This window comes from Ipomoea nil, unplaced genomic scaffold, assembly GCF_001879475.1.
Source record: "Ipomoea nil cultivar Tokyo-kokei standard unplaced genomic scaffold, Asagao_1.1 scaffold2480, whole genome shotgun sequence".
Taxonomy (NCBI): Eukaryota; Viridiplantae; Streptophyta; class Magnoliopsida; order Solanales; family Convolvulaceae; genus Ipomoea; species Ipomoea nil.
This window is the reverse complement of record NW_017618908.1, coordinates 3,275,728-3,290,316: the sequence shown is the minus strand read 5'-3', so window position 1 is coordinate 3,290,316 and position 14,589 is coordinate 3,275,728. Positions and strand designations below refer to the sequence as shown.

At 35.6% G+C, this 14,589-nt stretch overlaps 2 protein-coding genes across 4 annotated transcripts; one reads left to right on the top strand and one right to left on the bottom strand.

The window, feature by feature from the left end:
* The first annotated feature begins 8,076 nt into the window (after window positions 1-8,076).
* Window positions 8,077-10,589, top strand: LOC109153169 (proteasome subunit alpha type-1-A-like). Its single transcript, XM_019300984.1, has 2 exons — window positions 8,077-8,584; window positions 9,923-10,589. Exons 1-2 carry the CDS (start codon window positions 8,234-8,236, stop codon window positions 10,376-10,378), a joined length of 807 nt encoding a protein of 268 aa, XP_019156529.1. The 5' UTR covers window positions 8,077-8,233; the 3' UTR covers window positions 10,379-10,589.
* A 185-nt stretch (window positions 10,590-10,774) lies between these two features.
* Window positions 10,775-14,092, bottom strand: LOC109153168 (uncharacterized sugar kinase slr0537-like). 3 transcript variants are annotated; one of them, XM_019300981.1, is made up of 8 exons: window positions 13,761-14,092; window positions 12,650-12,913; window positions 12,502-12,573; window positions 12,374-12,412; window positions 12,118-12,225; window positions 11,699-11,796; window positions 11,496-11,610; window positions 10,775-11,248 (listed from the first exon to the last, which is right to left on the bottom strand). In XM_019300981.1, the coding sequence occupies exons 1-8, from the start codon at window positions 13,953-13,955 to the stop codon at window positions 10,985-10,987; spliced, it is 1,155 nt and encodes a 384-aa protein (XP_019156526.1). In that variant the 5' UTR covers window positions 13,956-14,092; the 3' UTR covers window positions 10,775-10,984. The 3 variants fall into 3 exon arrangements, with proteins under 3 accessions (XP_019156526.1, XP_019156527.1, XP_019156528.1); XM_019300982.1 differs by having other exon boundaries at window positions 11,496-11,607; XM_019300983.1 differs by lacking the exon at window positions 10,775-11,248 and adding an exon at window positions 11,289-11,310 and having other exon boundaries at window positions 11,461-11,610.
* Between the last annotated feature and the right edge of the window lie 497 nt (window positions 14,093-14,589).

Sequence of the window (14,589 nt, the reverse complement as noted above, 5' to 3'; positions counted from 1 at the left end):
AATTAGATCCATAAATAACATAAAATTATGTAACTAAACTAAAAACGACATGTTTATTGTTGATGGTGACATGACGGTTAGCGAATTAAAAATATATATATATATTTTTTTTTAATTTTATTTCAATAATTTTTTTTTAAAAAAAGAAACCTTCGTCAGCCCGCAGATGACGAGACCTTCGTCTTTGTTTTCGGGCTGCCTGGAGAGGAAGGGACTCTTCTTCTTCATTTTCGGGGCCGCCGGAGATGAAGATACCATCTCTTCGTCTCCGGTCGCCCAGGAAACGAAGACGAAGGAGACAGAGGTCTCGTCGTCTCCGAAAGCTCGGAGATGAAGAGACCTCTTTGTCTCCAAGTTGTCGCGGATGAAGAGGATTGACAATTTTTTTTTTTTATTTTACGTCTCCAGGCAGCTCGGAGACGAAGAGGTCCAACGGTTTTTTTATATTAATTTAAAAATAAAATTTTAAAATTTTATTTTTTAATCCGCTAATCGCCATGTCAGCCATCAACAGGTAAACATGTCATTTTTAGTTTAATTGCATGATTTTACGTTATTTAGGGACCCAATTGTAATTTTTTTGAGTTCGATGGTCCAATTGCAATTTCATGTGTAGTTCAATGGTCTATTTAACCCTACAACTATAGTCAATAACTTGAACGTGAGACTTTGAGTTTGTAAAAAGATATTATATTGTGTTCTTGTTGGTGATAATGAACCATAATCGATTTAATATCCCTTAAAATAATATTTATATATATACACACACGAAATATATATAAAATATTATTGGATATATATATCCGAAATATATATATACACACAAATATATATAAAACGGATCCAAAGGTTATATATACGTATATATCTACGAGAAAGATATAACAATATATATCAACCAAAAGGAACTTATAATCCTCAGATTATAACTCCAAATCAACAAGAAAGAACGGATTTTTGCTTAGAGCATAATCCTAAAACAAGAAAGAAGAAGAAAGAAATAAATGTACGAGTTAGGCAGAGTGTTTGTCTTTCCTTAAAACCTTATTTGCCACCTCCCAAAAGTGCTAGGAGCGTTGTGGCCTAGGTTTCCCAGGATAAAACGTACAACGGTTCGACGTTTGAGCACCCAAACGAACGAACCCGGCGAACTAGAGCACGGGCAAAACACAGTAGCAAGAAAAAGAGTAGGAGCAGAGGTTTTGAGAAGGAAAATTGCTTATCTTTGTGTGTTGTGTACTCTCGTGTTCTTCCCACACTTGTTGTAAATCACTTGCTCCTACTACCTACCTCTTCTTATATAGGAATTGGAGTACTAAATAGCATTTAGTAGGCATTCATGGCACGTTGGTAACATCTGAAACAGCTGGTCATTAGTGAGGCATTCATGGCACGTTGGTAACATCTGAAACAGCTGGTCATTAGTGCAGCACGTTGGTAACATCTGAAACAGCTGGTCATTAGTGCAGGTTTAATTCAAAATGAATTAATACAGTGTAACGGATGAATTAAATCTGAAACAGCTGGTCATTAGTGCAGGTTTAATTCAAAATGAATTAAATCTCCACTGTCAGCACTACTCGGCCAACATTCGTGCCGGCACACACCTCTCCGAAGTCATCTCTAGTTGGAATTTGATTTGCACCCCCCCCCCCCCCCCCGCGCGAGAGAGCCTCTATGCTATACAATTCTACAAGCTCTAAAAAAGCTCTTGTATAAAAGGGGGTGAAATCCTCTTTCCAAATCAATGTGGGACAAAACTCACTTTTCCCTTACATTTTCCAACTCAATGGGTCTACTTTGAGAATCAATATCTCATTCACCCATTATCCGTTTTGAGCGTACAATATATCAATCTCTTCGTCTCACTACAAAGAATCCGAATCCACTTTCACCCGATCCAAATTGGAAGTGGACCCCACTGATAATTGTACCACAAAATAGCTACTTAACATGTCATTTTATGCCATTTTAATGCTATTTTTCCAACAGTTCTTACATCATAAAAATAAATAGAACAAGTTAATATAAAATTATATACAATCTAACATGTAGTATAAAAATTTAGAACAAAGTAATCTAAGCATTGGACATATATGCAAAAATGTTTAAATCAAGGAGATTGCATGTCATTATAATTGACTAGAAAGTGGGATTTATTATTGCACATTCAAACACCAAAATCATACCAAGTGTCTGGGCCCACTCCCACATGTTGTTGAGAATTTCATATGCGACAGCTCGAGAAATCTGTCCAATTACGAGAGACAAAAATTCAGACTATTTATTTGGTAATATTTAATTTCTTACTCCGTATAATTTACCTGACATAATTTAACAGGTCAATTAAATTAAAATAAATTAAAAGATTTTATTTTACCTGCAGAGTGTCCGGTTCAAGACCAGGGATCGAGTCTCGCCAACGACAGTGTGGGAGCTATCTCTCAAAATGAGGGGTTCTTTGTGTGCAGTGAGCAAATGTCTAACCTATGTGGTTCATGTTCAATTGAGTTACCATAATTTACATCCCCAAATGCTCTGTCGGATCGGAGTATGGGGAGCCCTTAGGGTTGGGGTTCAACCTTTTGGAAGAATGAATGGTGAAAGACAATTAAGTTTATGGTTCGGATTTATTAGCGCATTATTTCAATTACTTGGCATCTTGATGGTTATTTTTTACTATTTGATAAAAACGATAACAATTATTCGGAGATGAAAAGTAATTGGAACAATATTTTGTTTTTCTTTATTTAAATTATGATTCTTTTTGGAAGGGGATTTTTTAAAAATAATGTTACACTGATATTTGTGTCTCGCATAATGAAACTAATCTGGTCGAGTTTTAGTCAAATCCCATTTGAAAATAAAAACGATTCAAATTTCAAACCCCTCATGAGCCAACGTTTTTGTCTAGGAGGTAGATATTTGCATATGTAGTTGTTGATATAAATATCTCTTGTTGTTATGTGATATTGTGGGATAGGAGAATGGCACATTCAAGTTGAAGTAGTTAGGTATAACACAATAAAGGAAAGAAGAAATGAAGAAGTGGAATCCAGGGTTGAAAGTTGTTGTCTTTATGAAAGGGTGGGGTGTGTCTTTTCCTATGACATTATTGGCATATTAATATACCAAAAGATATCTCTCATATATGGACCATATATCTCATCCTACCAATCTATCTATCCATATCTTTAGTAACTATAACTATACATCAACCAAGATTCAAATCAAAAGCAAATATCAAACTCCGACACTCTCTTAATCAAACCTATTGCATAAAGTTTTATTAGTGTAGTTTACTTTTTATGTATGATTTATTGACTATTAAACAAAAGTAGAGTTTACTCAATGCACACCATCGAATTGTGATTGTAAGTTTATTTTGTCATCCAAAACCAATGAGAAACTAAATTGTCCAATTAAATATAATATTGTGAGCATATGTACAAATATCTCACACATATTGTATGTTGTATTAGTATTCATATCCCGTAGCCCGCACGGGCTTAACTCATTGGTTCAGTAAGCAATATTTGGATGAAGATACCAAGGTTTCGAACATCGGCAGTGACAGTGTGGGAATTATGCCCAAAATGGGTATTGTATGTTGTATTAGTAACCCACACGGGCTTAGCTCACTGGTTCAGTAAGCAATATTTGAGAGAAGATACCAAAATTCGAACATTAGTGACAGTGTGGGAATTATGCTCAAAATGGACAAATTTGTTGTGTGCACCGGCATTTTGTCCTATCTGTTGAGCCATTGATTTACATTACTTGATCCCACAACCTCTCATATGAGAGAGCAACTTGGGTCCATTGGACCACCTCTCATATGAGAGAGCAACTTGGTGCCATTGGACCACAAGGCATATATGTTAAAAAGTAAATAGCATTATTCTTCATATGCATCTATTATTGTAAATTATATTGTCTAATATAATTCTATTACAAATAGATCATATAATAAAGATAAATTAAATAATACAAAAATTGATTCAAAGTGGTAAAGTATTGGTGGGAGATCCCTCAGCCCAAGTGTAGACCCCATGCAGGGTACACTTATTTAAATTATTACTAATAAAAAAGAAAAATTTACAATAAGTAAAAGATTTATGTGAGTGAGGAATGATTAAAGAAACAATCTTTGAATAGAATCTTGTGAAAAGATAAAGTGATGATGAACTAAAAGAATTTATAGAGTGTTTAAGGGAGCTAAAGTGGATTCTCATAACCACTTTCACTTTTCCTTTATCTTGTCATTAGATCTGGATTATGCATGTCCACTTCTTTCACATTATCTCAATTCTTACTCACCAATCACATCTCACTCTTAAAGATAAAAAGATCCAAGATGAGTGCAAGTATTGTGAGTGGACTATTTATGTTCAAATTTAGTGATAGATCTCATGTTTCTATATGATTTATTCGCACCATCACCTAATAAATTAAGGATGAGATGGAGATTCAAATTGCCCCATTTGGTTTGCAGAAAATATTTAAAGAAAAATAGAATTGAAATTTTATATAAAAGAAATTACAAGAAAGATTGATTTCATTGTTTGGTTTGAGGAAATGAAATTACTGGAAATATTGCTTCGTTATTTGGTTGGGGTTGAAATGAGTATAAAGACTAATATGTCTATACACAAATACACAATGATAATGATAATAAAAGTAATAAGGGCAAAATTGTTCAATCATGTAATAGTGTGATACTTTTTTTCCAACTTCAATGGAAAATAAAATACCACCCCTCCCTTCGAAAACTTTTTCTTCAAAAGTAAATAAGGAGAAAAACATTTTCTTGTGGAAAAAGTTTTCCATGAACTAACCCTATAAAAAAATTTCATTTTCTTTAAATTTAAGAATTTTTTTTTTCATCCAATCAAACATGCTCTTAGAGATAAAAAGATTGAAGATGAGTACAAATATTGTGAGTGGCTGTTTACATTCAAATTTAGTAACAGATCTCATGTTTTTATATGATTTACTGGCCATATCACCTAATAAATTGGAGATGAGATGAATATTTAAATTATCACCAAAAAAAGGGAACTGTGTTGCCATGTCATGACCTACGAGCCCTAACGAGGGCGGAACGGGCTAGTATATTTCAAGTCAATCTTGTCCCCTCACTTTGATAATATGAATTATGAGAATTAAAATTGGTAAAAATTTAGGCGAAATAATATCTTCAAATGGTCAAAAATATGTACAATTTTGATAGTTGAAAACATCATCGGACTAGATTTAAAATGTGATGATCAAAGCGGTGAAATCACGGTAGTCAATAGACTATTTAGATAATTTACAATAAAAGTACAATAATCGAGGGATTACAATTGGAGTTATCCCTTAATATATAATGTGATGCTCATATGTATTTTGTTGTTCGGTTTAACTGAAAATATGTTCGTCAAATCCAACTAATAAGAACTGAACCTAACAGACACATCTTTTTCATTTTGAGATGGTACTCCGAATAGTGGATACCTCGTAGGACCTCTGACATGCGGGCTTACTTGGGTTTTGTATGGATATTTAGGAAGGGGTGCTCTTAGTGTCTGTAGGGGTTGTGTTTGTTCGCAAGAAAAGAATTCTCGTAAAGTAAGTTTGGAGGGGAGGGGGGGAGGGTATGTGAAGACACTTGCGTGAATTTGGGTAACGACTACAAGGGAGAAATCAAAAGGAAAATATACCCGACCAGAGATGGACGTAAACTCGTAAGCTACCGAAAGTAGGGATAATTGTCTAGGTCTTATTGTGAAAGAAAAAATTGTTTTATCACAACAAAATAGTTATTTATTTGGTGATGTTATTAGGTTTACACAAGTTGTGGACGAAAAATTAGTTTGAAATTATATAAATATGAAAAGTCATCAATTTACACTTTAGCCATATTAGTCGAAAGTTTGTTGTTAAGGTCATGGATTTAATCTTTGACTATTGATGTACCAAAAAAAATTATAAAATGAAAAAAAAAAAAAGTAAGAAAACTCTACTTGTTCTATGTTTTATTTGTATTTAACGAAAGTTGTAGTATTCTCTTTCTTCTTCATCTCTCTCTTTTAACATTTGAACATTGTCAAAAGCACGTGGTATAACATGGCCAAACAATGGTTGTGTTTATGGAAGTATGGTCCAGACATAATGTCAACATCTAAGAAACTATCTATAGTTCAATACTTCTAAAAAAGACAACGCCCACACTAACATTCTTAGCACATTCTTGATTTACAAAGAGGAGAAATTATTAATTATATGAATATGCATTTTATATGAAACATGTTTTGTGACTCCAAATAATAAACATGTTCATAATTACTGAACTATATGTTTATAATTATAAAGTTATATATTCATAATTTTTGAACTTCATATTCATAATTATTGAATTCTATATTTACAATTACAGAACTCTATGTTCATAATTACTGAACTATATATTCATAATTATAAAGTTGTATATTCATAATTTTTGAACTTTATATTCACAATTATTGAATCTCTATATTCATAATTACAGAATTATATGTTCACAACTCTATGTTCATATTTGTTTAACTTTATATTCATAATTATTAACAGTTTTTGGAACCGTGTCCACCTTGCAAGGTGGACACTATTCCACAACATAATTTGCCAATCCACAATTGTGTGGATACTCTTAGGGGGCGTTTGGTTCAGGTTATATAACATAACCAAGGGAATCTAACATTCCAAAGCTCACATTCCCATGTTTGGTTCATATTATCTCAGGGAATCTAACTTTCCCAAGGAATGTCACATTCCCTCCACATAGGATTTTGGAGGGAATGTGATTCCCTTCAATTTCTAAGGTTATGTAAGATAACCTTGGTTATGTTAGTTTACCACTCACACACACACATAATTATTTTTGTAATTATATATTTTTTATTTTTATTATGTTAGGTTAGCATATAAAATAATTTTGTTTCTCAAGTTCAAGATTTTAGTTAATATTTTAAAATCATGTAATTATATATGATACCGTTATCTTATTTATTTATTTTAACTTTTAAATTTATTAAAATATATGAAGATATGTTAAGGATATTATAGTGTGTGAATAAAAGGTAACCTTAAACTAAACATGATTATATTACATACCCCAATTTTAACCAAACACAGGAATCTAACATTCCCAGTAATCTAACATTCCCAGCAATCTAACATTCTCTAAGGTAATTTGACATTTCGTGAACCAAACGACCCCTTATTAGTGAAAAGTTTTTTTTTTAAAGAGTTAATACCCAAAATGGTCCATCGACTATGCCATAATTACCAATTTGGTCCTCAACTACCATTCTTACCTAATTAAGTCCTCAACTATGTAACTTTTACTCAATTAAGTCCTCAACTATACAATTCTTACCCAATTTAGTCCTCAACTATATAATTCTTACCCAATTTAGTCCTCTGTATTAATTTCACTGTTTGTTGACTATCAAAAGTCGGGATAAAATTATAATTTTACAAGATTTCTCCTTCCTCTCCATTTAGCAGCGCCAAACCATGCAACAATACACTCCGATCAAATTTCGATCGTCAAAAAATCGTTGGAAATCAAATTCATGGGCTATCCGATGCATAACCACTACTTCGATACTGACATGTTTAGAACCCAATCGGAGCTTATTGCTACATGGTTTGGCGCTACTAAATGAGGAGGAAGGAGAAAACTTGTAAAATTACAACTTTATTTCCACTTTTGACAGTCAACAAACAGTCAAATTGACAAAAGACTAAATTGGGTAAAATTTATATAATTGAGGACTTAATTGGGTAAGAATGATAGTCGAGGACTAAATTGGTAATTACGACATAGTCGAAGGATTATTTTGGGTATTAACTCTTTTTTAAACCCAAAAAAAATTGATATATTGATTAAAGGCCCAAACATGTTTAGTTTTGATCCAAGTATTTTTGCATCATATAAGGCCCATTGAGTCACCTCAGCCCGCGAATAGGCCCAGCCCAAAACTATGAAAATTGAAATTAAAAAAAAAAAAAAAAAAAAAAAAAAAAAAAAAACAGCAAAAACCCTTATTAGATTGCTTTCATTCCAATTTCCTGTCTTGAAGAAAAAGAAACGAAAATCAAAGCTATTTATACGAAGGGCAGAAGCGAGTCAGAGACTCGGTAACGAGTGCGACTCAGTTGGAACGAAGCAGGGCGAGATTATCGATCGCAGAGAGTTTGCAAAATGTTTAGGAACCAGTACGACACGGACGTGACGACATGGTCGCCGGCGGGGAGGCTGTTCCAGGTGGAGTACGCAATGGAGGCAGTGAAGCAGGGGTCGGCGGCGATAGGTCTGAGATCGAAGACTCACGTGGTCCTCGCGTGCGTCAACAAAGCCAATTCCGAGCTCTCCTCTCACCAGAAGAAGATCTTCAAGGTCGACGATCACATTGGCGTCGCCATCGCTGGCCTCACCGCCGATGGCCGCGTTCTCTCCCGGTATATGCGCAACGAGTGTATTAATTATAGTTACTCTTACGAGTCTCCGCTCCCCGTTGGCCGCCTCGTTGTTCAGCTTGCCGATAAAGCGCAGGTCTACCACGAAAACCCTAATTTTTGCTTAATTTTCTCTTCAGTTGAGCTTTTGATTGCATGAGTTTGAAAGTTGAGTATCACCTGATCGAATCTTTTTCCAAATGAGCTTCAATTGGATACTCCAGCTCATTTCTTTCCTTTCATATTTTAAGAGAATTTGCTGAATTTGAATCTCTAGGTTCCATTTGTTTATATTCTTGATTTCTGGTTGTTAAATGTTACTGTAATTCTTAGGAAGATAAGAAAAATAAATATATTTTTAATTTTTTTTTTGGGAATAATAGTTCTGCTATCAAAACTTTACTTGCTTGCTAGGAAACCTTGGTATATCAGACAAGCAAATTGCTTTATGTTCATTTCCACTAATGTGTTTGTGACTTTCTGAGACAATTGTTTGTCTGCTAGTTGGTTCATCATATGTATTAGCTATTAAAGAGATAAAGTTAGCAATAAGTGTATTTTGTTCACATTCCTTGGTTTCTGAAGAGAATGTTAAGGGAAATAAAAGTAGGTGAATCTTGGAACTACTTGTTGCCCAACTATTATGATGGTAAACATATAACCTCCTAAATTAGGCAATTGTATGGTTTAGGAACTACAGTTTGTGTTTTGATCACTACTTGTCAAGTCTTTTAAATTCAACTACATATTTGATTGACAATGTTTAGGTTCTTATTGTCTCAAAGGATCCCTCACAAACCCACTTGCTTGGTGTGTTTCTTGCCATTTTCTGTCAACTAATCATCTATTAGTGTTTTTGTTTGGAGATTTGGATGCGTGGAGATACTTCTAACTAATTGTTATCTTCAAAGGTTTTTTTTTTTAATCGTCAGAACTTTTTACTTCTGAAGCAGCATTTGATGTTAATTATAAAATATAAAGAATAAGGGGAACCTCTAGTTTGCAGTTCAAAGACAACAGAAACAAATACAAAATTAACTCTGTTTGAGATTTACATAAAATCATCATATTATTATGTTAAAGTCTATCTCCATCATTTTTAGTTTTGTGGCTTGTCATGACCTCTCTGATTTGTTGTGTTGTGCATCACAACGTGGTATGAAGCCTCTGTTCTTATAAACACCTCTCTCTTTCTTTACCAAGTAACTAAATATACAAGCTCAATTAATAGCTTTAGGGGGTTTTATCTAAGGCTTGCTGAAAATGTTGACAAGGGACTGGCTATATAAAAACAACCAGTGTGTACAGGCATGAAATGGTATTTATTTAGTTGGCTAAAAATGACTGGAGATCCTGATGCAGCTCTCTATTATGGCTATAGAAAAAGAACCAGTGGTTACTTTTTATTATACTTTGCTAACACTTCTGTTTACAGGTTTGCACACAAAGGTCATGGAAAAGGCCTTATGGGGTTGGTCTGCTTGTAGGAGGGTTGGATGAGTCTGGAGCTCACCTCTATTATAACTGCCCAAGCGGTAACTACTTTGAGTACCAAGCTTTTGCCATTGGATCACGATCACAAGCTGCAAAAACATACTTGGAGCGCAGATTTGAGACTTTCATGGATTCTTCACGAGAAAGTCTGCTCAAGGATGCACTGTTTGCACTGAGGGAAACCTTGCAGGGAGAAAAGCTGACAAGCTCAGTATGCACAGTTGCTGTGCTAGGAGTAGGAGAGGCATTCCACATATTGGATAAAGAAGCTATACATGCATTAATCAACGAGTTTGAGCTAGCTGTTGATGACGCCCCTGCAGCCCCCGAAGAAGGTGCTGCTGCTCCGGAGGAGGGAGCCCCTACTGCTGAAGGCGCCGCTCCAATGGATATATGATGATGTTCTATCTTTTAGTCATTCTCCTTTCATTTTAAGAGATTTTATGCTGTCACAATTGGAGTTTGTTGAGATTTGGACCCTAGATGGTACCACCTGGTTATTTGAATGTTTTCTTATGCAATCCATCTTTTGTTTAATTGGTCCAGACTTTAGCAAAGTGTTCTGTTTAACTCATTATCTATATGATAATCCTCAAGTTTCATTATAATTACTCTCTCGGTCACATAATATGTTTGTGTCTGATTTGGTTAACGAGTATTCACATTAATGTGTCTGTGTCTAGTTTGGTTAACGAATTTTCACATATATATCTATCTGTGTCTAATGTGTCTGTTTAATTTGATTAACAAGTATTCACATTCATATGTGTTTGTATCTAATTTGATCCAAACATAACCAAAACAGTTGTATTGAATCTTGATCCCTGACAAAGGTTCAAACATAAGATAACACAGAAAAAACAAAGCCTCATTGTTTTTCATTTTCTTCTTCCTAATCCTTTCTTTTGAGGGGAAGAGGGTGGAGAGGGGGATTGGAAGAGAAGAGAACTAGGTATGCAAACATCTTAATAAAAACATAGAAATGTCCTATGATTCTCCTGTTTCAAAAGAGCTTCTGATGATTGATGGGGTGAGGGGTGCAGAGTCCCTTGGCCTGCATTTGTTTGTACATCCATTGCCAGTTTGCAGGTGTCACCTCACCTCCGAGAGCTCGAATGACAGACCCCCCACTGCACGACCCCACACGACAACAATCTTCGAGAGACAGATCCTTTATTAGCCCATACAGAAATCCACTCGCGAACAAGTCTCCCGCCCCAGTAGCATCGCTCGCCTTTGACTCTCCTATTGCTGGAACCCGCACAACCTAAAATGACAACATAGTTCCAAATATACAATCCATGACAGCCCAACAGTAAAAACTATTTTTTTTTTTTTTGGGTTAGACCATGAGGTGTCTTGAGCAGGCCCTAACTGTAAGAGGCACATTTAAGCCCGTACCCTAACTGTAAGAGACACATTTAAGCCCGTACCATACTTAGACTAATCCTCAATTGCACCGGCCCGGCCCAATTAAGGGGCATAGAGAGATAGGAAAACCACGTGTTAACTACCTCATTTCCATGTTTTGCAATGCATCCGTTTTGGCCTAGTGTTACAACTGCCCACCGGCAGTGTTTGGCCATGAATTCAAGTGCCACCTCAGGATCTGTATCTTCTTCTTCACTACTGATGAAATGATAAAACAAATCAAAACTACTTGTGCAAGCTCCATTGTCTATTTTAAAGTAAAAATCAGAAAACAATAAGCAATCACCTTAGCAGCTCTTTCGCTTCATCCTCATTCGCGAAACAAAGGTCTATATTCCCCGACTCTAATAACTGGATAAGTGGTTGCCTAAACTCCCTCACCATCTGCTCAAGTAGAAGGTTATCGCAAACAGTCAACAAATGTTAAACTTGTCATACAAACTCCAGATACCTCGTATGTCTAATATAGTAGGATAGTAACTCTCATAATTTTAATGTAAAATTTCATTTTCATTCATATGTTATTCTTAACAACCTGAAGGAAACAGTAAGTGTGGTTTTCAAGAAAATGTGTAAATGTTTTTCCTATTCCAGTTCTCAAAACTTATGAAATTAGCGACAAACCCCCCCCCCCCCCCCCCCAACCAAACCCACCCACATGCCCGCCACCATCACATCTAACATAGAGTCTGAGCAAGGTGTTACCTCAAAGCTGGCCAGATCTAGCGAAATACAGAGGCCTTCTTGTTTGGCTATCTGAACGGCCGCATTGATAACATCAAAGTTTAGTATTGCATATCTTAGCACTAACCACTGTTACAAAGGAAATGAGGATAATGATGAAACTGTAAAAGCAACCACCATCAAAAAAACATGGTCCAGCAAGTTACTAACAGGAATTTCTTTTAAATTATATTAAAAAAAAAAAAAAAAACTGCCTCATGTTGAGTATAACACTTGCCTTTGATCCTTTGAAATCCTCTCTTTTCAATTCATCTGCCTGATAGGGATGACACAATAAGATTCACATTAGGCAATGTTGAGAATCATGAACTCGTTTTTTGACTAGGAAAAAGTGGTGGCATGCACCTGAACTTTCACAGCGCTTGAAAGACATGGACGCATTGTGCGATTGCCATGTTCATCAACCAGACAGACACACTGTTACACCAAAGTTCAAACGGGTTCAGCACTTGGTATCAATGATCTAGAGCTAAAATATCAGAACTATGCTTACCTGAGCTGTGTGTCCATTCTTCAGCCTCAACCGAGAGATATCCACTTTGTAAGAGCTCATGTTACTTACGAATAACTTTCCTTGTTGATCATTCCCGTAGGCCCCAATTATTCCACATTGAATCCCAAATCCAGCAGCCAAGCCTCTGATAGTATTTGCTACACTTCCTCCAGCTATGGTCTTCAACGGAGAAGGATTTTCCGTGGTAGGAAGGATATAGGCATTAACCTTATCCAAAATATGATTCAGCTCCTCAGTTGCAACCTTCAGTTGACACAAGTAGTGCCAAGAATCAGAGCCAGAACTAAAAAAATCTACCAAAGTCATATAGATAGCAGCACTCTAAATCCACAGTTTTGCAGCTAAAATTCACAAAGGTTAGTCAGTTTTCGATTTCGAGAATCATACTGCCATTTTTGTTTCCCCTAGTTAGTTTTGGGAAGTATACATAAGGTGATTTGCAAGTTCTAAATTGTTGAATGGAGACTCTACTGTGGCACTTATAAGCAGAAAAATGCAGTTAAGCAAAACCTTTTGCATCTTTATTTGCTTGATTAAAGGTGAGATGTAATGAATCCTACAAACAGTTTCTTACAAGTCAGCTGAAATTGAAAATTCACCATAGTTATCAACCCAGCTCCTGACTGACCATGCATACAGAGTTATAGACACACTCCTAAAGATTCAAAGATTCAATTTTGATAGGCAACCAAGCCAAGTTGGTCAGACTGTTCACTTGTAATTATAATGTTACAAGTTCGATTCTCAGCAAGAAATGCCAATTACCCTTCTTATTAAGAAGGTTCCGCTATACACAACCTATGTTGGTTTAGGTAACCCTTTGTTGACTAGGATCACAATTCACAAGGCATGAAATGAAAGCAGAGTTTATCCAATACACACTCTCGTAGTGGCTGCGAATTTTCCTCAGTCACCAAAAAGATTCAATTTTGATGCAATTAGGCATTTCAACTCAGTTCCTGACTGCTAGATTCAAAGGTTATGAACCAGAAGAAATCAGAAAGAGTTCTCATTCTTAACAGAACCTAAAAAAAGCTCAAAAATTCAATAGAGAGAGAGAGAGAGAGGGGGGGGGGGGGGGGGGGGATACAGGAAAGGAACCACCACACTCCCCGGGGATTTGGGAGAGAAGACACAAATCGACCCTAGCCACATGATCCACCAGGGCGGCGGGCTGCAGGCCCACCACCACCGGAGCAGCAGCACCACCGCCGCCTCCGACACAACTCTCCTGGGGACTTTCTCCTTCGTTCTCGTCGATTTTGCATTGAAATTCAGCCCCCATTTTCTACAAATAGTCGCTTTGGTTGGAGAGTTTGCAAAGGGAAATTTCCTGGAGAATTTCCCCTACTTTTATCTTCCCCACCCTCTCCGCCGCACTTCCTTTGCTTGCATCCCCTATTTATAGTAGCCGCCATGAGGCGCTGATTGTTTTCTACGTGCTGCGGAAAAAAAAAACACATTTTAAAAAAATTAATTATGTTCTTCCCAAACTAATCATGTTGATTAGATAGTATGGAGTACTAATGTACTATACTAAATTACAAACTTTTTTTTTTTTTTTTTTTTTTTTTTTTGGTGTAAACCGGACTAATCTCTGCTGGCTTTGAAAATACGGAAGCTGGTTCAGAAGAAATCATCACTCGTTAAAATTAAACTCAAGTTATCTTAAAATTTTTTCTTATAAATTAAAGAGAATTTATTTGTCACTTGACCTACATATCTAAAATAATAATAATTATGTTAAGTATATACTACTATACTAACTATAATAAAAAGACAATATAATTTATGTGGTTAATAGGACTCTGTAATGTTAAAAATTTGATTCGAGTATTGTAAAAGGTACATTTTTATAAGAGTCATATTTAATTTTTTTTTATTAAGAGTCAAATTCAACAATTACGATCAGAACTAAA